General features: G+C 36.4%; 1 protein-coding gene across 3 annotated transcripts in view; it reads right to left on the reverse strand.

Annotated features, from left to right (window-relative positions):
• The window catches only part of CSMD3 (CUB and Sushi multiple domains 3), a gene marked incomplete at both ends in the record, with an annotated part of 1,095,706 nt that extends 1,068,956 nt beyond the window's left edge, over positions 1-26,750 (reverse strand). For all 3 annotated transcript variants that reach the window (XM_081258479.1, XM_081258478.1, XM_081258477.1), the window contains one exon: positions 26,573-26,750. In XM_081258479.1, the coding sequence (XP_081114605.1) occupies positions 26,573-26,750 (178 nt within the window). The remainder of the gene's footprint in view (positions 1-26,572) is intronic.
• Between the last annotated feature and the right edge of the window lie 887 nt (positions 26,751-27,637).

Consider the following 27,637-nt stretch of genomic DNA (forward strand, 5'->3'; position numbering starts at 1 on the left):
CAGTTGTTACTTCTCCTTTTTCATTTCTAATTCTATTGATTTGAGTCTTCTCCCTTTTTTTCTTGATGAGTCTGGCTAATGGTTTATCAATTTTATTTATCTTCTCAGAGAACCAGCTTTTACTTTTATTGATCTTTGCTATCATTTCCTTCATTTCTTTTTCATTTATTTCTGATCTGATCTTTATGATTTCTTTCCTTCTGCTAACTTTGGGGGTTTTTTGTTCTTCTTTCTCTAATTGCTTTAGGTGCAGGGTCAGGTTGTTTACTCAAGATGTTTCCTGTTTCTTAAGGTGGGATTGTATTGCTATAAACTTCCCCCTTAGAACTGCTTTTGCTGCGTCCCATAGGTTTTGGGTCATCGTGTCTCCACTGTCATTTGTTTCTAGGTATTTTTTAATTTCCTCTTTGATTTCTTCAGTGATCACTTCGTTATTGAGTAGTGTATTGTTTAGCCTCCATGTGTTTGTATTTTTTACAGATCTTTTCCTGTAATTGATGTCTAGTCTCATAGCATTGTGGTCGGAAAAGATACTGATACAATTTCAATTTTCTTAAATTTACCAAGGCTTGATTTGTGACCCAAGATATGATCTATCCTGGAAAATGTTCCATGAGCACTTGAGAAAATGTGTATTCTGTTGTTTTTGGATGGAATGTCCTATAAATATCAATGAAGTCCATCTTGTTTAATGTATCATTTAAAGCTTGTGTTTCCTTATTTATTTTCATTTTGGATGATCTGTCCATTGGTGAAAGTGGGGTGTTAAAGTCCCCTACTATGAGTGTGTTACTGTCGATTTCCCCTTTTATGACTGTTAGTATTTGCCTTATGTATTGAGGTGCTCCTATGTTGGGTGCATAAATGTTTATAATTGTTATATCTTCTTCTTGGATCGATCCCTTTATCATTATGTAGTGTCCTTCTTTGTCTCTTCTAATAGTCTTTATTTTAAAGTCTATTTTGTCTAATATAAGAATTGCTACTCCAGCTCTCTTTTGATTTCCATTTGCATGGAATATCTTTTCCATCCCCTCACTTTCAGTCTGTATGTATCCCTAGGTCTGAAGTGGGTCTCCTGTAGACAGCATATATATTGGTCTTCTTTTTGTATCCATTCAGCTAGTCTGTGTCTTTTGGCTGGAGCATTTAATCCATTTACATTTAAGGTAATTATCGATATGTATGTGTCTATTACCATTTTCTTAATTGTTATGGGTTTGTTATTTTCCTCCTCTTGTGTTTCCTTCCTAAAGGAGTTCCTTTAGCATTTGTTGTAAAGCTGGTTTGGTGGTGCTGAATTCCCTAGGCTTTTGCTTGTGTGGAAAGATTTTAATTTCTCCATTGTATATGAATGAGATCCTTGCTGGGCATAGTAATCTTGGTTGTAGGTTTTTCCTTTTCATCTCTTCAAATATGTCCTGCCACTCCCTTCTGGCTTGCAGAGTTTCTGCTTAAAGATCAGCTGTTAACCTTATGGGGATTCCCTTGTTTGTTATTTGTTGTTTTCCCTTGCTGCTTTTAATATTTTTTCTTTGTATTTAATTTTTGATAGTTTGATTAATACGTGTCTTGGTGTGTTTCTCCTTGGATTTGTCCTGTATGGGACTCTCTGCACTTCTTGGACTTCACTATTTCCTTTCCCATATTATGGAAGTTTTCAATTATAATATCTTCAAATATTTTTTCAATCCCTTTCTTTTTCTCTTCTTCTTCTAGGACCCCTAAAATTCAAATGTTGGTGCATTTAATATTGTCCCAGAGGTCTCTAAGACTGTCCTCAATTCTTTTCATTCTTTTATCTTTATTCTGCTCTGTGGCAGTTATTTCCACTCTTTTATCTTCCAGGTCATTTATCCATTCTTCTCCCTCACTTATTCTGCTATTGATTCCTTCTAGAGAATTTTTAATTTCATTTATTGTGCTGTTCATCATTGTTTGTTTGCTGTTTATTTCTTCTAGGTCCTTATTAAACGTTTCTTGTATATTCTCCATTTTATTTCCAAGATTTTGGATCATCTTTACTATTATTACTCTGAATTCTTTTTCAGGTACACTGCCTATCTCCTCTTCATTTGTTTGGTCTGGTGGGTCTTTACCTTCCTCCTTCATCTGCTGCATATTTTTCTGTCTTCCCATTTTGCTTAACTTACTGTGTTTAGGGTCTCCTTTTTGAAGGCTGCAGGTTTGTATTTCCCATTGTTTCTGATGTCTGCCCCCAGTGGGTAAGGTTGGTACAGTGTGTTGTGTAGGCTTCCTGGTGGAGGGGACTGGTGCCTGTGTTCTAGTGGATGAGGCTGGATCTTGTCTTTCTGGTGGGCAGGACTGCATCTGGTGGTGTGTTTTGCGGTGTCTGTGAACTTAGTATGATTTTAGGCAGCCTCTCTGCTAATGGGTGGAGTTGTGTTCCTGTCTTGCTCATTGTTTGGCATGGGGGGTCCAGCCTGGAGCTTGCTGGTCATTGAGTGGAACTAAGTCTTAGCATTGAGACAGAGATCTCTGGGAGAGCTTTTGCAGGTTGATATTACATGGGATTGGGAGGTCTCTGGTGGTCCAATGTCCTGAACTCGGCTCTCCCTACTCAGAGGCTCATTCTTGGCCCCCAGCTGGAGCACCAAGACCCTGTCAACCACACGGCTCACAGGTAAATGGGTTAAATTCTCCAATGGAAAGGCACGGGGTGGTCCGCCTTCTGCACTCCACTCGGTCCTCCAGCTGGGCGTTGTCCTCCGGGCCTGGTCGGTATGGAGACCCTGCTTTAGATCCTGGTCTAGCTGCATTCTCTAGTGTCCAGAAGAAGCAGCCAATGCCCCCATCCTCCCTCAATCCTGTTGCAACCTGTCATGATCCTCCCTTATGTTATTTTAAGGTGTTTATTTTAGGCAGAAAGCACAAGGTACAGTGAGGCCTATGAAAACTGTAATTTGGTAGTTAAATCAAAATATTTATTATTTAAACATAATATAATTTATTTTCCTATCTTATAAATAAGTATGAAGTTTTTTTCCACTTAAAACAAGAAAAAATACTATTCATGCAGAGTAAACTAGTGATGAAGAAGTCAGTACTGCATTGGAAACAGCTGGGAAAAAAAAGACTGGAAGTAACTATGTTACAATTTGGTTTATGAAAGGGAGTTTAAAGTTGCTGCCTCAGAGAAGAATAAAAGAGATGTTTGGAGAAAAGGAAAAATGTTAGTAAGATGTATGATATTTAGTTGTTTTCAACAAATATATAAAACATTTGATAAGCAGTTTCTTCTTATCAGTATAAAAAGAACTGAAGAAATTAGTCACTTGAAACAAGAATTAACTGCTCAACAAAAATTAAAAAGAAAATTTTTTTAATTAAAAAAAAATTTGACAGGATCTGAGGTCTTAAAATTTGCTGAGAATAAAATGTCTCTGATACTTGCTCACAGCACACACATACACACACACAAACACTTTTAGTTATAGAGATGATAAAATAAATTATTTTAGTATTCTGGTTATGGAAGTTTTGTTAGAACGTTTGAAGAAAAACACTAATTTACAAAAAGCAATAAAATCTTCAATTAAGCAAACAATTGCATGTAGAATGCAAGAATTTCTAATTTCAAATTTCAATTGAAATAAAAGTAGAAAAATTGCAAGTATTCTTCTTTACATTTAGTTGAGTCATGTAATAAGAGTATACTGCCCCAGTTAATACTGTGATATGTTTTGCTCAAAGGACTTCCAGAGTTATAAGGAAATGTAATTCACAACCAAAAGAATCAAATTCATGGCATATATGTTTTAAGAAAACTTACCTCTCTCAAATAACTATTTCAGCTAGATATGATTTAATTATTTTCTAATATGACAGATGGATTGCTCCACATATATTAGTCAAGTATCAGGATTTATTAGAACTTAAAAAGAAGTGACCATGCCTCATTGCAAAGTATCATGGATACAGTTGTTAAAAATCATTCAGTATGTACATGCATGAACCATGAATTATCACTAGTTTGTGAAACTGTTGAAAGAAAGGACAAACAATGAATTCAAAGATCTGTGTTTTTGCCAATGTTTCTTAGTTGAATTGTGAATGAAATTTATAAACATTTACCATCCTGTTACTTCCAATTCAAGAGTCTCTTGAAACAAAAGGAATTCTTGCCAAATATTCAATAATCAAAGACCAAAGTCAGCAGTGTGGTTTACGTTTCCTCACTGACATCATAGTGAATATGAATGAGCTAGATTTTTAGCTTCAGTAAAAGGAAAAGCTAACTTGTCAGATAGATATGATTATTAACGTTAAAAGTAAACATTTTATAATGCAGTGTAATAATAATTAGTTCAGATATTTTAATGTGAATCATCATGCATAATATTTCTGTCACTAGTTAGCAATGATAAGTAAATTGACTGTGAACATTATAAGAAAAATCTGAACAGTATTGTTGATATAGATGAAATTAGAGTTCAGAGTATACAATGTCTCTTTCAATTTGATGTTAATAAAAATGAGATTTTGAGACTTAGCGAATTTACTTATATTGGACAGAATTAGCTGTGAAACGGGTATCCTTTTGCTTTTATGTCAAATCAAATCTTTCAAAGTTGATGAACAAGTTTTGTCGATAGGAATGAGAATATTTAAGTTTTTTTTTCATAACCAATTCAGTTCTTGTAATTTTTTATCTTTGGATCAACCTGCTTATATGAATTTATTGTTTCAATTATAAATTTTATGATATCTAAATATATAAGTATTTGTTTCCAAAAGTTTAGTATCAGGATTTTTATATGCAGAAGGGGCAAAATATACACTGCATTATAAATACCTTGTAGGGTTAAAGAGAAAGTAAAATATATAATTAATTATTTCATTGAGTATATGTTAAAATGAAACAATTTTTTATATATTGGATTAAATACAATATTTGATTACAATAATCCTATTTTTAATGTCTTAAATGGATGCTAGAAAATTTTAATTTCATAGGGAGTTCTCATTATATTTCTTTCGGACAATACAGAAAGAGAGAGAGAGATTGAGACTCTATTTTCTAGACTGGAAAAATCAGAACATAAGTGAAATTATTTAATATAAAAAAAAGAGCAGCTCCTGGGTCTAGGTAGGTAGAAATCACGTTACTCTTTAAGTTTAATGTTTCAAATGTCTTAAGAACAGTGTATCGGGCAGTAAAATATATGTGTATGGAGCTCAAATGAAATGTCTTGAACGAAGATAAAAGTTTGGTCCTTCTCAGTGAGTAGGGATTGTGTGGTTAATAGAAGAGAATAGAGCTAGAATGGAACTTAGGACAAACCATAATACTTAAAAGGAGAGCTATTAAAAAAAAAAGCTGTGATGAATACTAAGAAGAAGCAAGATCAACTTAGGAAGAAAACAGAAGCAGGTTTCTTTCTGGCAGGTAAAACCTTCCAAAACTATGAACAGAGTAATTAATTTTTATTTAGAATTAGGTTTTCAAATGCTGTGCAATAAATGAATGGATTAGACTCTTGCTGCAGACTCTATGTTCCCCAATATTTACGTGCATCCTAGAATAGCAGGTGTAATTTTCTATCACATTTCAAAGGATTCAAAAAACAAATACATACATAAATATATAGGATATGTTCAAATAATTTATTTTTCTTTTTACCATAGTTTTTGTTATATTGAAACATTAAATGTGAGACATAGATTAAATCATCAGAATTTTTCAATTTTCATGATCTAAATAAATCTTACCCCAACTAATTTTCAGTGAATGAAAATTGATGATCACATTTAATGAAAGGGAAAAAAAATCCAAAGCAAAGCCTACTATTTGAAAATGTTCTCTTTTAGATTCTGTTGTTATTGTCAGTTGCACTACAAAAGAGTAAAGAATTTTGCTACCCGTATGTCATATTTTTATAGCTATTTTATTCTGCTTGCCAATAACATTACAATGTAACAGCAGTTTTCACTGGGTAGTTCTATGAAAGCTATTAAATTTTTAAAGTCTAAAACTTGGCATTGGAAATAATTTCATCTTTAAAACAAAATGTCAGATTCATTCATGCAGTGGAAAACTATCATAACTCCACTTCTACAAACCATGTCAGCCTTGCAAATAATCACTCACCTGTTACATCTGCCAAAGCATTGAAGACTGGTTTTAAAATCTTAACATTCCCTGTGCTTTTGAAGCAGCAGGAGTAGAATAAATTTGCTGGAATATACCATTTCCACCACTTTCTGCTTCCTTCCTACTTAACCAAGAAGTAAGTTAAAACAGAACAAGTCAAAGGCAAAATCCGTAACTGAATATCTAAGCACTTTTTCAAGTATGTGATTGGCCAATTTAAAACCATTTACTTGGTAGTAATCCTACTATTTTTACTAAAGGTATTTTTTACAGCAAAATGAGTCAGGTTAAAAAAATCTGACTTAACAATATAAAGTCTTTGTTGATTTCCTTGTTATTACTTTTTGAATCCAGAGGAAAGCCAACAGTCATAAAGAGGCATAAAAGGTCAAATGGGCAAAACTGATGCTAACTGTATACCTGTCAGGAAGGCTATAAGACTTTTAAAAAATGATTGGTCCTGTAGAAATATAACATCGATATGCTAATATAAAAACACATTGAAGGATAATAAGCATCCTTGATAATTATAATAATATGATTGATTGCCTAGAGACAAAAAGAAAATAAAAAGAAATAATAGTGAAGTAACTTTAGGCAGGTATCATAACAGGTAACAGGCAATGGTACCTCTAAGAGCAAAGAATGTCACACCACTTTCATTCCTCAAAAAAAAATCTCATGCTCAATTAAAAAAAGACTGAAACAAGAATATTAAAAAACATGTTTAAATGTTTAAAACTGAAGAAAATAATTTGTGAAGTAAAAATTGCAACAACACAAGAAAGGGACAATTTTGATGAGTCAAGCAGTAACACAGAGAGTTTTCAAAATGCATGGTTTTTTAAATATCTGCTTTAACTCCCACAATTTAAATATAATGAAATGGAGACACAGGAGAAAGTAAAAACTTTGAGGAAATCATGGTTGGAAAAAAATGTCTTTTTTTTATGATCTGAAAGTCAATTTCAATAGAGATAGTAGGAAGTTATGTAGAGGGATTTTTGGAAGCAAACTTCAAACATATCTTGAACACTATCACTGTTTCATATCTCAAAGAAAAATATAAGTTCATGAAGATAGGAGTTAATGAATGACTTGGGATAACACACATTGAAGAAATGGAAATACCTAAGAGTAATAAATGTAACCAAATTTTATGCTATAGGCTGTCTCAAATTTTTTCTTTGATAAAAGATACCTGAAATGATGCATCCATAAATTTTCAAAAATAAAAGTAATGCTTTAAGAGACATTTCAAATTCTAAAACAGATTAAAAAAACAAGCAAAAGAAGATTAAAACATTAACAAAGTGCAGGTTAAATAGCACAGAATTAAATCAAATGGCAAATTAGAGAACATCATGGGAGAAATAAAACACAATTATGACAAAAGATTAGAGGAGGAGAAAAAAGATAAATATTGATTATTCAATAAAAAAAATAAAATAATATATAAAATAATATTTATAATGTCAGAAAATGATAAGTCAGTTAATATTCTGCTGTATTTCAGAATGATTTAAAGCAACCTACATTTATTAAGTTTCTACCTCTAGAGCCTTGTGCCAGATTCTTTGGAAATATACACACACATCCATTGACCTCCCATATTTCTCTTAACATGAGGAAGATATAATATGCATAAATTACTGAATACGAGGCAGATTGTGGTAAGAACTATAATTCTGATACAAATGAAATTTTAGGGTGGTGTGAGAAATGGAGAGTTTAATTCAACTAGAGAACATCTAGAGAAATTCATCTGAGGAGGAGAGAGAGTATTTCAACAAGGTGAAGATGTTGGGGATATATTTTAAACTAGGGAATGGGCTTGTTTTGTTTAAAACAAAAGAATTTAAAATCCACTCTAGGAATAGCATAAATAGAATGAGAAAGCAAAATAAATACACACACACAAAAAAAACTATAATGACAAACATGGTAGGTGAAGAATACTACATTCTATCTATTATACTGTTAAGTATAAACTAATTAAATTCTATTCTACTCAAAACTATTGGTTCATCCACAGGCTCCCCACACTTCTAAACCACTAAGGAGTCTATGATCACATATGGAAGCAGTATCCTCTGGAGCCTATGGTCAGACTCAACAGGTTATTATCAGATTTAGAGTTGTTTATTTCAACAACAATAACAGGAAATCAAACAGAAGGCAGAAATACATCAATGGTCAAAGAAGAATGGCAATAATTTTAGTCAGAATATCATGATTAGAGTATTCGAAACTCTCCAACAGAGGACAAGCTTACTTGGAGAAATTTAGCCAGGAACAACTGATTGGAAAATTATAGAGAATAACATTAGCACCATAGCTACTGTGTGTGCTGGGTATTTGGAGCCATCTTCATAAAGTTAGGGTTTGTTAGGGGAGTAAAATAGAATTTCCCCATCTTAAAAAGTAAACAATGATCTAAAATCTGTTAGACATGTAAAATCACAAAAAGCATAAAGTCTTGTCATGTGGTCAGATTTCAGTATATTTCATAGTGAAAGCCAAAGAAATATATTTTTAAATTTTACTTCATGGAGGCAAAAGATATATTTACTAGGAACATGATTTGGTGATTTGTTGAGGGGACCACTCCGCATGCAAATCTCTGCTTGATGATGGGGCCAGATTTACGGAAGGTGAGATAAAAAAGGTGGTGCACATTAGAGTCCTTGGGTCCTTCTCATGCCCCCAGCTTTCAAAACACCAGCATACAGCTTAAATCATCAATCTGCTATGAAACTTACCTCTTCTTTCTCAAGCTAGTTCATCTATCTGTTCTCTAACTCTGATAGTGCTTTGATCTCCCTTTCTAATAGTGTTTATTAATATATATTATTATTTGTTCACATGCATTTCTTTCCCATTAGAATAAATTGTGAATTATTTATTGGCATAAAGAGACCATTATTCAACACTTTCTGACTCTTTCAAGCCCACAATTCTAGACTTAGACTTAAGTAGACTTAAAAAAATAGGGGCTCAACAAATGCTTACTGAAGTGAAAATGTCCAGAAAAAGTCCATAAAAGTTATAATTTACATTTTCATATTTCAGATAACATACTAAGTAAATGCTTTAAAAACTAATTTAAAAAGTAGCAATTAAAATATAGTAAAAATTGGAGATCTCAAATAATATTATAATATTGTGAAAAGTAGAAAAATTAATGATGATATCCTAAAAAGAATTACACAAAAATTAGGCTGTATTAAAACTGATCTCAGCTTTACATAAATTTTTTTAAAAGAATTGTTTATATAGTGAGTGACAGATATATATAATTGTTGGAAGCCTTATTTTACATCACATATCAATCAAAATACAATGTTTTAAAATTACAAATAATGAAAAATATGTAATTGTAAAATAATTTCTCATATACTGGCTAAATAAAATAAATTCTCAAGTGTACTGCTGAATAAGAGACTCAGAATCAAAAAATAAAACATAAGGATTTCCCTCATGGTGCAGTGGTTAAGAATCCACCTGCCAAACAAAGCAGGGGACACGGGTTTGAGCCCTGGTCCGGGAAGATCCCACATGCAATGGAGCAACTAAGCCCTTGAGCCACAACTACTGAGCATGCACTCTAGAGCCTGCGAGCCACAACTACTAAGCCCATGTGCTGCAACTACTGAAGCCCTCTCGCCTAGAGCCTGTGCTCCGCAACAAGAGAAGCCACCTCAGAGAAGCCCACACACCACAAGGAAGAGTAGCCCCTGCTCACTGCAACTAGAGAAGGCCTGCATGCAGCAACAAAGACCCAGTGCAGCCAAAAATAAATAAATAAATTTATAAAAAATAAATAAAACATAAAAAAGTAATCTTTTGACATAGTGAGATTAATATATTTTCTCAAAGGAGTATTTGGAAAAAAGGTTTTACATGCCATAGTAAGACATAAAGAAAAATAGAAAAAAAGTGAAATGTCTCTTCCTAGAAGTTCAGAAGACAGAAAAGCAAACACAAATGGAAGTAGTAAGACTAAAAATAGAATACAATTGGACAAAAGCATAAAATTTGTATTTACATTTTTATTCCTGGAAAAATATTTACAAAATTCTTAATCTATGGTTTCAACCCAAAATAAAACAAAATGGTGTAGAAAGTAAAATCAGGAATGTAAATAACATATGATGATGACTTAGGTGAACATTATCAAATCATTTGGAGGAATATAATTAACAGAAATGAATACAAATGGTATTATGAAATGCCCAAACTGAGGCAAAATATGATTATAAAAATAAATAGTATGTAATAAAATAATTTAAGAAATAAGCTTTTCATACTCCAAATTTCTAACAACAAAAAAGTTTTTATTAATGAATCCAGACATAAAATGAAACAAATATTGGTAAATAGAATACAATCATATATGAAAGGATGTGCCGACTAGGGTTAACCAATGTTTATCCCAAGATTGCAAGGCTGGCCACCACCCAGGGGAAATGATTAAAACACCTCATCATTTTAACAGAGAAAAATGTAAATATTGTATTATTAGACATATAAATCCAAGAAAATAAACTTTAATATTTATTCTTTAATTAAAACTTTAAAAAGGTACAAAGACCATTTTTTAACTTTTTCAGTGCAAGGAATATATGTTTAAGCAATTCCAATATGTAGCTAGTGTTGATGTACAAAATCAGTTATTTGGGGTTAGGGTGTGATTACTCCCTTTATCAAGGAGCCTGCTGATTTGCAGAAAAGAGCATCTATCTCAAGGCTTATCTTAAATAACATGCTATCCTAATGCCTACAAAAGATGATTTAAAACCTGAAATATCATATTAAATGTTTGAGATATGCATCTTCTTTAGTAATGTTATTGGATAAATTGAAGTAAATGTGTCTAGATCTTTTCAAATAAATAATATAGTAGTTATTATTGTTGCAATGGTCATTAGTGGTAATGTACGCTTCATAAAGTGCTTTCTCACACTGACCCATTTGCTATCATGATAATGTTAAACTTACAGAGAATATAAGAGATGAGGAAACTGAGCCTAAGGAAAGCTGACACTTAGGGTCAAATAGCCAGTGTTTAGCTGGGATTAGAATTCAAGTTCAAGTCTATCAGATTAGAGAGTGAGAATAATCCTACGTTTCCATATGAATTTTCTCTCTGATGTATTGAATATTATTTGAAAATATGTGCTGGAGGGGCCTCACAATGAACCATTATTTTTTATAGCAATAGTAAATTTATCAGGGCCCAGTACTACTCAGGGTTCTTACTGCAGTGCTAATGGAGGTAGTGATATTTTGAGCTAAGGGACGTCAGTACAAGCCATTCAAGTAAAAGCAACTGGCTTATATGTTCAAAAGTGAAAGGAGGAAACGTGATTCATACTTTTATACACTAAATAAATATACAGCATTTTAATAAATTCTCTTGTTTCCCAGAAAACATTGGATATCCAAATGGATATCAGTAGCCACCATTGATGGCATTAGAAACATTTGAAATATAAAACAAATGAAAGATTAGGGCAATATAGATTGATTTTTCTGAGTACAGGTTGGACCTAAGCTAAATGAATGCATTCAATTAACTATAATCCAATTCAAGCCTCCAAATATTTAGAGTGCCTACTCTGTTTACAAGGTATTTATTAAGGCATGGAGATCCTATGCTGGGTGATTTAAGATTTTTTTTTTTTTTGATTTAAGATTTTTGACAGACTCCTTTTTACTTAATAAGAGTCATGAGTTAAGAAAACATGTTTCATTTCTTTTACACTTCTAAGAAATAAATTCACAGAGAGTTATCTAAGAAGTCTGGGCTATTAAAAATAAAGACTATAAATAAATATGAAATGAGACCTTATATACACACTATTTTAATTTGTAGAAAGGAAAAAAAGTACAGTTTCAGGCAGCATTAAACATAATTCCTAGCTATAATGTCATAGCACCAAAGCATTTCCCATATATATATATATATATATATATATATATATATATATATATACACTTTTTTCATTCTAACAGAAAACTATAACTTAATAAATGATTCAACAAAGCATGTCCGAACACTAACATGAGGCCTGTCCCTCCCATGACATAACAAGTCTGACCTTTCTGAATTGTTACCCCTGACTTCTTCTGTTTCTATTGCCTTCCTTTCATCTTGCAGCATGTAAAATAAATTGCTCTGTGTTCAGAAGTACTCACTCCAAAAAAGAAATCTTATACTTTGGAAAGAATTCAAAATGCATCTCAATCTCTGGATTACTTTTTTCCCCTCAAAGTTGATGAAATCCTGTTTGGTGTGATGAAAAGAGAAAGGGTTTTGAGTTAGGAAGGCCTGGATTGAACTCAGTTTTCTCCACTTGCTAGCTACTTTCCTTTCTAAATGCTTCCTCAGATTTAAAAAGGATCTAAGTCTATCTATCACTGAAGGTTGAGGTGCTTGCATGAGAGACACTCACGGTCCATAGCAGTGGACAATGAAAACGTTTCTTTTTTGTGTCCTGAAGATGAGAAAAGAAATGAAGAATCAGAAAAAATAATAACATATCTAACTGAGGGAAGTGTTTTTACATGTATTTTAGAGAAAAATAACTATCATAAAAATTGAAATAACAATATAGGAGGCAGAATTCATAATTTGTGAATATTTGTGCTTAAATATACAATTCATAAAAATGCATATACTTATTTTCCTTGTGTTTATTCGCTATCAACAAAATTTTATTGACTGCATTTGGGGTTTAAAAAATACTTGAGGGCTTCCCTGGTGGCGCAGTGGTTGAGAGTCCGCCTGCTGATGCAGGGGACACGGGTTTGTGCCCCGGTCTGGGTGGATCCCACATGCCGCGGAGCGGCTGGGCCCGTGAGCCATGGCCGCTGAACCTGCGCGTCCAGAGCCTGTGCTCCGCAACGGGAGAGGCCACAACAGTGAGAGGCCCGTGTACCGCAAAACAAACAAACAAACAAACAAAAAGTGAAACATCAAAGTAATCAACATGAGGGGAATAAAGAAAATGTAAAATACAGGATAAAATTTTGTGAAGGTCTTAACCTTGTAAAGATAGATCATTCTAGTTAACTCCTGTGTAGCAAAATTGGCATTGATCCAATGCCAGCATTTCGTCAAATGCCAGGATTTCAGCATAATCATTCATCAATCCTTCCATTGCTCTTTAAATCACAGATTAAAACAAAACAAAGTACAACAAAACATAATCTACTTACTGAAACACTGCTTTCCCAACATACATAAGTCTCCAATAAAGATGAAAAAATTAGAAATAAAAAACTATGACAGAATCAGTTATATTTATATTTAGTTATTTTACCCTTTGCATGTGTTGACCTTGATAAGTTAGTTCAAGGTTTATTTCATGTGAATCACTAAATGAAGGGGTAGAGATTTAAATTTAAATTTAAAATGTTTTGGAAGCCAATGAGGAGTTCTGAGGCAGAAACAAACATGTACAAAAGAATGGATAAGAAGCACAATTTTCTGATTACAAACTATAATATAACTGTATAAACACTGTTATAGAAATACATGTGGGATCTTCATTAATACTGGATAAATTAGTTAATATCAGTTCGCTGAACAGATGGGAGTCAATAAACATTTTAATTGAAAATTACAAGGGAAAATTACATTAGATTAGATCACAAAATGATGACTTTCACTGGAAAGTTTCAAACAATGTCTGTAGGATGTTAATACTTACCTGTGAGAGGATAAAGATTTAATATATAGAAAATGTAATAAAGATGTAATAAACTACCTTGATACTTCATGATAAAAGAATCACATTGAAGAACTAAACAATTTCACAATTTTCTTTGGTATTATGTTCACAGAAACCCTCCTTCAAAATGAAGACTGTCTTCTTTTAGGGTAGTGACTAGATTTTCATCTAGTCACTAGGCAAGGGCATGACAAACACTGGCCCTCAATAAATGATTGATGGCTGAAGGAATGTGTGGATGAGTCTCAGAACTGATACATAAGCCACTGGTTCTTTCTGTGGAAATAAAACCTACTGACCACTGTGTCTTTCATAACTTCTAACTTAAATTGTCTCAATATAATAATATTCAATTAAAAATAATACTGTTCTAATGAAAGGTGTAATAAACCAAACTTGACTTAACAAAAAGAAAATGATAGAAACAAGTATTTACATGAACTAGCACAAGATGTAACTTAATATGTCTAACATGTTCCAATTTCTCTTTAGGCCTTTGAGAATTTTACTTTTGAAAGAATGACATAATTAGAATGTACTCTTTCTAAGATGGGTAGATTGCAATAATCTATGCAATGACAGGTAGAAAGTAGTGAGCTTCAAAATATTGAAAAATGGCTGATTCCTAAGGACTTACACATTGGTAATATTTAAAAATTAAGTTCAAAATGTCATTTCTGATTTTAATCTATTAATATATTAATGAACACTGACAGACTAACACAGATATTAAAGATTTCCTAGCACTTTGCTAGAAAATTGATTTTAAGACTTTCTGTTTAACCTCCTTTAAAAAGATTTAACAGGTAAAAGAGCGCTCAAGTACTAGTAGAATTCAGGGATGAAATTTTTTCTTTTTAAGCCATGAAAAGAACATTGAACATGAATTCAGTGCAGGTAATCATGGGCCTGTCAGCATTTCTATTGCAAACTTCTTTTAAGAGGGTTTATCATCTCCGTCATCTTATACACTATTAAGCCGGAAGTTGGCACACAAATTAGCAGCCTGGATGCAAATTTGTTAACCCAAAACATTTGAATCAGTTCAGCTGTTTTGATTTAGACATCAGCCAAAAAACCTTAACTTAGTGTTTCTCCATATATGTGAACACTGAGTAAATATTTTGTCTAGTTTACATAGTTCAGTCAGAGCACAGAGCCAGTAAATTCAAGGTACTGTGTTTCATCTCCAGGAGATTCAATTGTGTTTATTCTGCCTGTTCTCCTAACTTTGATCTGTTATCTCACAAATGCAGCTTTTAGCAACACAGAGCTCAATATTAGAACATACAGATAGATCGGCATAAATTCATTACCAACATTTGGGGGAAATTCAAATTACACCTCCACTAACAGAATCAGAAAAGTCATATATGTATATAAAAATATAGTTTAAACATTGAAACAAGACCATTCCAATAAATTACAAATTATCTGATGTTAAAGTCTTTCCACAGTATCTTATTGTGCTTTAATAGAATAACAATGAAATAGACCCATTTTCACTTCTCTATATTAAAATACTCATAATAAAATCAGCTTAGGGCTTCCCTGGTGGCGCAGTGGTTGAGAGTCCGCCTGCTGATTCAGGGGACACAAGTTCGTGCCCCGGTCCGGGAAGATCCCACATGCCGCGGAGCGGCTGGGCTCGTGAGCCATGGCTGCTGAGCCTGCGCGTCCGGGGCCTGTGCTCAGCAACGGCAGAGGCCACAACAGTGAGAGGCCCGTGTACCGCAAAAAAAAAAAAAAAAAAAAAATCAGCTTAAAATTATATTTTTCATTGACTCAGTTGATAAACCCTAGGTACCATTATATGGTATTCTAAGAGAAAATGAAATTAAAAACATTTTTTTCTTCTTAGAGTCCACATATATGTGTTAGCATATGGTATTTGTTTTTCTCTTTCTGACTTACTTCACTCTGTATGGCAGACTCTAGGTCCATCCACCTCACTACAAATAACTCAATTTTGTATATATATGGAATCTAAAAATAAAAAAAAAAATGGTCTTGAAGAACCTAGGGGCAAGACGGGAATAAAGACATAGACCTACTAGAGAATGGACTTGAGGACATGGGGAGGGGGAAGGGTAAGCTGGGACAAAGTGAGAGAGTGGCATGGACTTATATATACACTACCAAACGTAAAATACATAGCTAGTGGGAAGCAGCTGCATAGCACAGGGAGATCAGGTCGGTACTTTGTGACCACGTAGAGGGGTAGGATAGGGAAGGTGAGAGAGAGACGCAAGAGGGAGGAGATATGGGGATATATGTATACGTATAGCTGATTCACTTTGTTATAAAGCAGACACTAACACACCATCGTAAAGGAATTATACTCCAATAAAGATGTTAAAAAAAAAAACATTTTTTCTTCATATTTCTTTCAAATCAAACAACCCTCAGAGTTTGAACAAACACACAAAAAATAGATATTTGAGAAATTACAATATCAAACAGTGAAACACAGCTGATAATTTTATTAAGTAGCTGTGAATGAATAAACAAGAGGCTAATGGGAATGTGAACAAGCTCGAGAAAAACGCATTTTAATTATCAATCTTTTTCCCCTTCCCTTCACCAAAATCATGCAAACAAAATGTCAAGTCAGTTTATGATTTAAAATTTCAATAGACTAAAGTGAATTATTACAATTGGATCAATTTTAAAATGGAGAACTGGGCTGACAGTCAATTTTCAACATTAAATAAAATTCTGGAATGTATAATTGTAGGAAATAGACTTGGAGATAGATTGCAGTTGTAATTTATCCCTAAATTTTGGCAACTTTGGAGAAATCTATACCTAACTGTTGTAAGATGCAAAACTATTCAGAATAACGATGTCCCATAACAGTGTCCAATGTAATACGTATATTCTATGAATAATACATCTGAAGGTATTGTTAGGATATCCAAGCTTTAACATTTAAAATATAGGTTAAAATGACATCTCTAAAAATATACCCACAAAGTTTTAATAATGTAAGTAGAAAAAAGGTAAGTACATATTTATATTGAGACAGTCTAAAGTTCAGAAAGGACTTAGGTACAACAGTGCTTTTGTTGCATATGAAATTACATTTTATCACCTTCAAAGGAAAATGTTATGCTAATTTTGAGTGCTTAAGTACAATTTAATATGTGTATTTTTTTCTTTTTTAGACAATGATGTATATTTCAATGCCCCCATTTAATTTTTAGTTAATTTTTAGATTGCTTGTTAGGTTTCTCATTTACCAATATTATTACCCTCATGTATCTGTGTCTCTTGACACAATCGCTTCAGGAAGTATTGTTTTGAGCCTGGTCAGGATTTGGGCACAGGCACAGTTGTCTTTCCTCTCAAGGTGCTTTACTCCCATAAACCAGTTAGGACTAAATAAAGAAGCTCATAAGGCAGTACCCAGTAAAAAAAACATGTACAAGAAAGAGAATTGAAAGACTATTTCACACTCCCTTGTTTGGCAAGTCTCTTCACCTCTCTGAACTGTCTCCTCTGTATGTGAAGTTGTGCACCTATACCTGCGCTGTTAACTAGGATGCAATTATGGGAAGAAGTAGAGCAAGTGGCTGAAGCTTGAGTATGAATGCTTTTTTATAAAACACTTTGCCTTGAACCCATAAATAAATCTAATGCACATTCACTGTTAGACACTAGACAAATAAGTCATAAGAGTTTTCCCATCGTTAAAACTCTATAGAATTGAATGGAAGAGTAGGTACCAAATGGAATAAATTTATTTGCCATAGCTTATGATACAACTGGTAAATAGTTTTATGCCCACATATTATTTTATATGTGAAGTCCATAAGTCATCTACATTCATAAATTTTTAAATTTTACTCAGGACCACTGGGTTAGAATTTAAGGGTTATATGTTTTGATTTGTTTTTCTCTTTTTTGTCCTTAATGCACTAAATAGTTTTATATCTTATATTGACATATTTAACTTTGTATTATTGTGCATTTACTTCACTTACTGTTGCTTATAAAACTGGAAAATAGCTTTCACATCCATCTTACAGAATAATTTACAGAATAAAGTTAGGCAAGTTAAGTAAAAGATGTTGAAAATTACAAAACTGAGAAGTTATGTATCACTGTAACTGTGATATATATATATATGTATATATATATAACATGATGTATTTATATATAATATGTGATATATATATATATAACATGGATATTAACTTTAGGCTTTCTTTTAAATTAAATTCTCAAAATTTCAGTTTTCCTCTTAAAAGTGAAGAGGTTTAATTAGTAACTTGGTCATTTTTAGTTTTAACTTTTAATGAGCCTATGAACTTAAAAATCTATTATCATTTCAGATTTCATTCAACCACCAGCTAACCAATGATCCTGGAAAGTCATTGCACCTCTCTGGCCCCAGGAAATGTGGATGATTTATAAATGGAGATGATAATCTGTACATAGGAGATAACAGCTATCTCACAAGATGCTTGTTAGGATTCAAAACAGGAAAATGAGAGAGAGAACCACTGTTTGAGAGGTGGATGACACACTCTATATAAAGGGCTTATCACAGAGCTTCCTGCTGCTCATATTTTATGCAATAAATACACATGCCTATTTTGGTACCATTTCCCCAAACATAATAATGTCTTATATGCTCTCTATATATGAAGCACCTCTGAGTATTCTGGAGTCAACCTGATGAACTTGTATAAGGGAAAGCTATAGCATAGTTGTTGTTTTTTTTTCAGTTAAAATTGAATAAACCCTCTTCTGTGAGTCTATTTCCCTATATAAATTTCCTTTCAAAATGGTATGCAACCCTATTTTTTAAGTTGTCATAGTTACTTTAAATTATGTAATAATAAATATTCCTTTAAAATTTGCTAACATAAAGCAAAGGAAGGAAGAATGACTTTATAATTTTGAATGTTATAAACTCAGCTTTTAAGAGAATCACTCATTACTTTCTATGTATTTCAATCCCTTTCTGAACATTTAGACACTTCAAATTTAGCAACATTCATTATTTTGGAAATTTTACTCCCATATCTTGAAGAGACTTTAGAAATATTTCACATGTCAGTAAAATTGAAGATAACCCCTTCACATTATTGATTGTTCTTACACTATTAATATTTATAAAATATATTATTACTTCTATGGGAGTTTTGCATGATACCATCATTTATATAGATCATGTGAGATAAATGTACAAATATAAATGCAGATGAGAGAGAATGCATAAACCTCAATATAATGTGAATATATTAAAAACATGAATAAAATAAATTAGGAACAGATTTTCTAGATTTAAAAGCCTTCAAATAAACTGCCCAGATTATGAGAAGAATAAATAAGAATTTGATTAAGTAATAGCCCTCTAAGTTCTTTATGAGAGATTAAAAAACTCAGTACACTGATTTTATTTTTATAGGTTTGTAATGTCAAAAATAGACTTTATTGAATATATGATTAGTTATTTATTTGATGTGCATATTATAATAGTCTTAGAAAATATTTTCATTCCACAATTGTTTATTTGCTTTTTTGTCTTTTACCAAATGGGTAGTTAACATTAAAACTTACCACAAAACATATAGTCACTAATATTTTTACATAGTACTAATTGGTATATGGTACACAGATATTAACTTTTGTGATTATCTTCATTGATGCCATCTGAGAAAACTCTGTAGTAAAATTGATAAGGTACAGTAGAAAGAGAGTTGAACAGGAACTTGAAGACCCAATGATCTAGTCTCAGTTCTGGAGCTAATTATCTTTGTAACGTAGTAAAAAAATCTCTTATCCTTTCTAGGCATGTGCATTTTACTGTATAAAGTATGAGCGGTGAACTAGCTGGTATGTAAGAATTCTTCCAGCCCTGTAAATACCATGGATTTGTGACAAGATGAATTAACAAATTCATGTAAGTACATTAATCAATCAATATTAAAATCAATCAATATTGGTATGCAATGGATAAAATTAGCTCAGGAGTAGGAGTAACATATTTAAGCTGTGGGTCTGCCCCTGATTCATAGAGCCAGCACCCAACGTAACTGTGTAAAGGTGATAAGAAGAAATTTCAAGAGTGTTTCTCCAATGTATAATAGCCTAGGAACTTAGCCAAAGTGAAATAATAGTGAGAAGATACTATATTTTTAATTTACTGCTGTGGACAAGTTAGGGCTGGTAGTGTTAGGGATGAAGTGTGTGGGAGTTCATACTAGCTTTGTGCATGGAAGTGTATTTTAATAATACTGATGATAGCTACTAGTGTCAGGCCCTGTATACGTTACATATATAATCTTCCTACTGAAATTCTAATTTCCTTTTTAATAGCTAATGAAACTGAAGCTTAGGAAAATTGAGTTGCTAGTACAAAGATAGTTACTGGCAGAATCATTATTTGACTTCAGGTCTTGGTGGCTCCAGAGCCATTGCTCTTTCTACTTTACTGTAGTGCTTCTCAAATTTTAGATCACATCAGAATTACCTGGATGACTTGTTAAAAATGTCTATGTCAGTGCCAATTACCAGGGCATCTATGTCAATAGGCCTGTGGTAGGGACCTGAGAATTCACATTTCTAACAAGTTTCCAAAGGATGCTGATGCTACTTGTTTAGGACCACTTTGAAATCACTGCAGTGCAAACATTTATGAGCAAATAGAATGATATTGTGATATCTCATGGCACCTGATTACCACAGAAATACTTGTGAACCAGGTACAAGGTATATGATGCATATGCTAATCTTATAAATTTTGACTTTTTAGAGATTTCAAATTGGGTTGCAGTGTGACAGGCTGTGATTATATAAAAAGTATTAATCCTTAAGAATCCTCAACTAGCACCAAGCAATAGCATAGCAAAAGGTGTGATGGCATGAAATGCATTTGATAGCTGCAAGATTGGAGGCTTGAGAAAAAGAAAGATGGTCACCAGCACTGAGACCATGAATACTGGAAGGTATTCAACAAATTGTATTTTCTCAGTGACATTCCTGTAAAAGTGATATTCCGGATGGGAATGAGAGCCTTACGAGGGTCTAATTCAGAGAAATTCTTGTAGACGTGGAGATTGATCTCCCTAGAAAGTACCATGCATCACCCCACCTGCTCACTTTGAGAAAGAAAAGATGAATTGGCAATGACAGTATCTGTTCTATCATCCTTACCAGACCTCATCCAAAATCCAAATTAGAACTGTCTCTGTATCTATAGACTACACACCCCTTTGGATTATGAGTAAGGGGAATGGAAAAAAGAGACAGAAAGAGAAGCTATGTTTTAATGTATACATAGATAAAATAAAATGGCCTTAAGTTTTATTGGCATCTCAGGCATTTCTCCCTAATCTTTTCGTTAGCAGACATTTTACTTTTAATCTCTCCAACACTGGAATTCAAAGTACAAGATGGCATATTTTGTCAAATAGCCATGTTACCTGAAGTAACAGGTTCCTCACCAGACATGTTGTTTGGTGCTTCAAAGTTATTTCTCAAACTGGACAAAACATGGCAAGTATTTAATATCCTGAAGCCCTTTCTGGAAACCCTGATATTAAGTAGAAGAAAGTAAAACTCTTGGGACACAAGGAGAAGTATACTTGGAGCCTTAGGGAACTTAAGTTTAGTTGCTTTTGCTTATTTGTATTTGAGATTAGACAAGTATTTTAGCATTAGAGGGTTTTTTTTCCTATATGCATACAAGGGCATTATTAATTGCTACCTTTCTTAATTTTTGTTTTCTCAGATCTCACTTTTGATAAAGTTTTACTATATTTAGAGCCCTGTACGGATGCCATTTGCTACTGCTTTATTTTAATATTTCACTGTTTCCGTAGACACCAAACTGTGTGTTCAGGGAAAAGGCATGTGTACCCCAAATCTATTCAGCTAGAGCATAAATAGTAATGCTAATTAATATCGTGAACAGTAATAACAACTACCGCAACTAAATCTATGCCCCTGGAGTACTTAATCTATGGAGTAATTCTGCCCCTTTTCTCCTTGAATGATCTCAAAGGCTCTGGCGTCAGGTTTTCAAAACCTGAAACCTGCTTCTTAATTATTTCTGCTCACACACTCACCCTTCCTACATGGACTTGATGCAGCCCTCACATCCTGCCAAACCCCTCAACACCAAAAGATTCGGTAAATTTGATGCTGCACAGTGACATTTCCAAACGATTTCAACAGGGTAACTGTCCAGGGGAAGTTCAGCTCAGAGCTATTGAAGCCTTTTGAGGGCGATAAATTGGGTTGGCTTACCAACTCGGTGGTGCAAAACCTCCCCAAAGGCGCCGTGTTCAAGGAGAAGGGAATCCGCCTGCTGCCTGAGTCTATCTTTCTTTCTTTGGTCGTCCTGCTTCATGTTTTTTTCTGCATTGCGCTACCGTCCCCGTGCCTGTCCCGCTTTCAGCCCTCAGCTGGCCTCTCCAGCAGGTCTGGGAGAGGACCACGTGGCACCCGGGATGACCCTATACTCTTTCATCTCTTCTGCCCTTTCCCCTAGGGTCCAACGAAGCCCTTGTGGCGCTCCAACCTTGGGATTGCCCCCTGCTTGCTTTCCTCCCAGCGGCAGAGGAGGGCTGGGGATGAAGGGCATGGTAGAGGAGCATCAATCTCCATGACTCATTCCCCAGTGAGTTTTTCGAACTCCCGGAGAGCCTGTTAGAGGAGTTGTTTCAGTGAGGGCAGCGCTGAGGTCAGCATGGGGAAAGGGAGCTTTCTCGGCACCTGCACCGGGATCGCGCGACAGCAGTAGTTGCAGCACCACTGACTCCGGGAACAGAAACATGCTGTTTGTTACCCGCCGTCCGTTTCCGCCTCGGACACACACCCACACCCACCCTCGAGGCCTCCCGAAGGCTCTTCCGTGTTGATCTACGTGTACCTCCTCCTCCCAGCCACACACACACACACACACACACACACACACACACACACACTCACAATCTCGGCAAAGGCCAAGTCAGGCATCCAGTTTCAACCTCAGGTGGTCCATGAATATTTCAGGTAGTCTGGCCTTCTAGAAGCAAATAAAGTATTCCCGGAGGAAACAGATGGAAGGGACGGATTCCTGTCCATACTGCAGCAGGACAGGGGCACCTGAGGTTACCTCTAAGCAGCTGACTCAGTCCTGTTAACCTCAAGGGAGGGTTTTGATGGTGGCCTTGGCAGTGGGTGGCTTTTTGTTTGCTGTTGTTAGTGGTTTGTAAAGACATTAACCCAACACACCCACCTTTCAAAAGGTCCCTCAAGACACGACAGAAATTTTCCTAACGTTACTGACAGGGCAGACTGTCGCCCTGAGGTCAGGGGAGTGAGGGTTATTAGCCCCTAGCACAAGCGCGGGGCTGCAACCTGCGGCGCCGTTACACTGGGATGGGCAAAAGGTGCTAATGAGCGCTGCTGGCAGCCCTCCCCCTGCGTGGACACTGCGACCCTTTCCAGTACTAATTAACTGCGGGAGAAGGGGCGAGCTCCGCTCTTCCAGAAGAGCTCTGTGGCGGGAGTAATATCTCCTTGGAGTCCCAGAGCACGTGGAAACGTGGATCCTTCTCGAAGTCAGGGGTCCAGAGAGGAGCCCTGAAATCATGCTCTAGTACACGGTGGGGGACGCGCCCCACTAGTTCTCACCTGCTGTCCACCGAGGTTAGTGCCTCTGTACCTTTCCTGCAAGATGTGTGTGCTCCCCCAGGATCTCCCTAGAAGGAGCGTGGGGAAGCCCCCCGCGGTTGTCTGTTTACGTGGGCGGGACGTTTAAGCACGACTTGGAGATTCACAGTTTCTATGTGATTGAAACCTAAAACAGACACGCTGCAGCTGCAGGCTGCATTTCAGAAACCTCTGCTTTCCTCTTGTGTGTGTGTGTGTGTGTGTGTGTGTTTCAGCCTGAAATAGGCATGCATCAAGTACAAGCCGCCCCCGGCCCACCCCACAGCCCAATTTGGTGCCCTCCGTGGCCTTTTATTTCAGATGGCGACAAGAGACAGAATGCCCCAAAAGGGTTGCCTCTCTCTTCAACCCCACTTGAGCAATTCAGGCCTACTACTGAAGGCCACTTTGTCTTCTACTCTGAGGCGTTTTCTCCCACTGAGCCTCTTTGTCATTGCTGTTACAGGCAGAGGTGAGATAGTGGAGGGATGAAAAGTGTAGACAGAAAGTGGAATTCTCCTGGCAGGAGCTGTTCACCTGGAAAAGCACGCGCCTGCGCCTCGGACTTCCTGAACCCTAGCACTAGCCTAGATTAGGACCTGCAAAGCTCTTAGAAGGATTCCCCATCCTGAGCTTCCCCGTGGGCCTGGGAGACCAGAAGAAAAACAGCGTGGAAGACAAAAGCAGTCGTAGACATTGGGGGAAAGAACATTTAAGCCATTGCTGCAATCTTGGTTTTAGGAAAAGCCTTGAGACTGAGGTAAAATTAAAATAAAATAAGGAGAAGGGGAAGGAGAAAGGGAAGAAGGAGAAGAAACAGCTGTAAAAATTGGCACCACTAGGCGACCGGGAGCAAGTCTAAAGCACACAGCCTCTTAAGTTTGTGTCTCAGAATTTGCGAACAGTGTTCCAACTTGTAAAATATAGGAGATGCCCTTCAAGTGGCAGATAAGTGACAATGAAGAATCTTATTACCATTAAAAAAAATTTAATGGTCTGTAGAAAAATGATTTGGGACGGGATCAAAGCAGAGTATGAAATATTCCTTCTTCCCAATGTCCCCGAAACTGGAAGATATTCAGTGGGCCGATTACCTCAGTCCAAATTACGAGAGCTGTGAGTAGAGGAGAGGGGTCTCATTTCCAGGGCCATTTAAAGCAAACTAGCGCTGTTCGTTTCTATCGTCGCGTCTTATCTATACTATACGGTAGGTAGGGGCAGCAGGGCTGTAATTGCAAGCGGCGCGGCTCAGTGTTTGTCAGCCTGGCGTGCTCGCCCAGCTTCGGAGACTCCCTCTCCCTATCTGCCTCTCGAATGTGTTTTGACTCAACAGGTATCACAGGAAAACTCGCACTTAACCCCCGGTCATCTTCTAGCAGGAGCCACCTCAACATTTTTCCTGCCAGGAACTGTCGCTGGCTCCTTGCGCCTCCGTCACGCGGAGCGCGCGTCTAGCTGGCAGCCCCAGGGCCATCCATTAACCACCGAGTCCCAGTGGCAGGCGAACTAAGCATAAATGCGAGGCTCCTCACACGTCGAGCCGGCGACGAAAATCCCTTCTAAGTAACCCGAGACGCATTTTGTGCGCTAGGCAGTGTAGTTACGCCGCTGAGGACAAGCGTTCTGGCTTAGAGCTGCGCTGAGGCTGGCGGGGGGCGGGGTGTCAAGCTTTGAGGAGCAGCTTGGGATTACAAGGTAGTTGCTGCCACAGAGACCAGGGACAACTTCTTGGCATTTAAGGATGTAAATTAAAATTCGAGACATGACACCCATCCTTGGTCCTAACAGAGGGAGAGGTAACCCTTCCAGCTCCCTCCACCCAAAACATGAATTATCATTTCCACTGAATGCAAATGGACTGCCTTCTGTGGGGGGACAGCCAGCTGCAAGCTGTACAATAAACTGTTTCATAGAGACGCGGCCCGATTGCGGTTCAGAGAGGCACTCCTTTACAAAGGAAGAAGCGTCCAGTTTGTGTTGACAGCGGTGGCGCGCCTGGGCCAAAATACCCCCCCTCCCTCCCACCACCCGCCCCCGACACACAGACACCCGGGATTTGAAACTAGCTTCACTAAAAACGACATCCCTCGCGTCTATGTGAGCTGCCATGACGGCATGAGTCATAAACACCGCCTGAGTATTTTTTGCAGCAATTAATGGGCAGCAGGGTGCAGGAGAAGTTTTAGAACAGATCTGAGGATCTGTTTTCTCCCGGAGGACAGCTCTCCTTCCAATGATCCTGACTGTCCCTTGCCTTCCTTCTTAGGAATAAATTTTACATCCCACCCACTCCCTCCCCTTGTCTGTTGTGCATGTGACACTCTACCTGTCTGAACGCTGAGACTTGCTGGGGATTTTCTTTTTGGTCGTCAGCTAATGACTTTCCTCCTACCTTCATTCATCGCCAAAGGTAGCTCGTTAACACTTCGTGGCGTCTCAGACCGTTTAAAAGCCCCATTTTAAGCGAAACCTCTACCACAGGACCTATGGAAGCTCCTCTATCATTTATCAATGCAAAAGAGCCCACATAGAAATAATTCACATATGCACGCACACCTTCATGTTGGTGTGAGGGATGCGTGAAAGACCCCTGTGCCCTAATGCATTTAAAATCAGCACATTCCTAACATGTCGGTAACTTTCCTACCTGAAAGGGTTAAAAAGCATTTACACGAGACTCTTTAATATAAGTATTCCAGCCAAAGCATCAAACACCACTGGTTTGACTAGAAATCAAGGTAATCTTCACCACCAAGAAAAGTCTTGCAGAGGAATTCTGCCTGGATATCCACTAGTTAGAGGGTATACGAACCAACTCACGTATTCGTTTGAGCATACTGCAAGAATATTTATTGAGCACAAGCTCAATCACTGCATTGAACGCCAAATCTGGCAAGCAAAATGCATTTCCTATCTGAGGGGGAAAAAAAGAGCTTTGAATCAACTCCTTCTTCTGTATTATCATGATTATTTTTATCTGTGCAAATTGCAAAGAAGCTACCCCTCTCCGGCGACAAGTCAGCTCACCTGCATCCAAAGCAGAGGGGACCCCCGAAAGCAAACCTACCTTTCACACAAGACACCGTCAATAAAAAGACGAGGTTCCAAAACGTAAATCCACTTTGACTCCCCATTTTCTTCATCAGGATGAAGTCTAGGCGGCCACATTTAGCGCATTTTCTCGTGTCAGGCTCCCGGGGTTTGGATTCCTTCGCTCGGCTTTCCCCTTTGCGGATCCCTTTCATATTATTCTCGAGCTCCTAATTCAGCCCGGCGCAGCTGAGTTGCTGCTGTTATTGGTGCGCGGTCACAGCTCGAAGTGAATGGTGTTTCTGGGATACCACAGCAACCTTGACGAGGACTCAACCATCTCTCTCCAACGGGGGCACAAAGTCTCTGCTACTCTGGATTCCGTCTTTTCTTGTGCGTTTTTACCCCTCCACCGAAATCTACCTCAATTCTAGCTCGTTATAGCAACCACCAGAAACCACTGGTGAGCCTCTTAAAGGCCACCTCCTCTCTTTGACAAACTCCCCACAATATCTGAAATTAAGGGGTTTGATTTTTTTTTCCCCGAATAGATCAATTCTGCCTGTAAAACAGCCCAAGAAATATTATGGTACTGAGTTCTCCTTTGCAGCCTGTGAATATAGAAGCATGTTAAAGGAATATTTTAATCGGAGAATCTGTATTGCTTTTAGGGAAACCGTGATGATAAATGAATCGGGCTCCATCGATGGCCATGGCGTTATAATGGGACATGTGTTACTACTGTAGTTGCAGTATATATCAGGCAGGTGTCTCACATTTATCATCCTGTGATTTAATTGAAAAAGGGAGATCACAGAGAAGAATTTATTTGTACACACGCATTTACGTATTCAAGTGCCTAGATGTAAACCCACAACCGGGTTTTTTTGATCATTAGGCAAACCGATTTCAGCCTTGACCAGGGCGGAGGTGAGAGGTGGGGAGGGAGTCAGTCATCTCCTCAAAGAGTTCGCCCTTTCATCCTCCCTACCCCATTTTCAGCTGATGTGTGCTGCAGTTAAACTACTTTATCTGTGGTAGTTATCTGGAACAGACCCATTTGTCTTAATTCTGAATCGGTCCCAAATACGTAAATGGGAGT

The sequence above is a fragment of the Mesoplodon bidens genome (genome assembly GCF_964165515.1).
Source record: "Mesoplodon bidens genome assembly, chromosome: 16".
In the NCBI taxonomy this organism is placed as follows: domain Eukaryota; kingdom Metazoa; phylum Chordata; class Mammalia; order Artiodactyla; family Ziphiidae; genus Mesoplodon; species Mesoplodon bidens.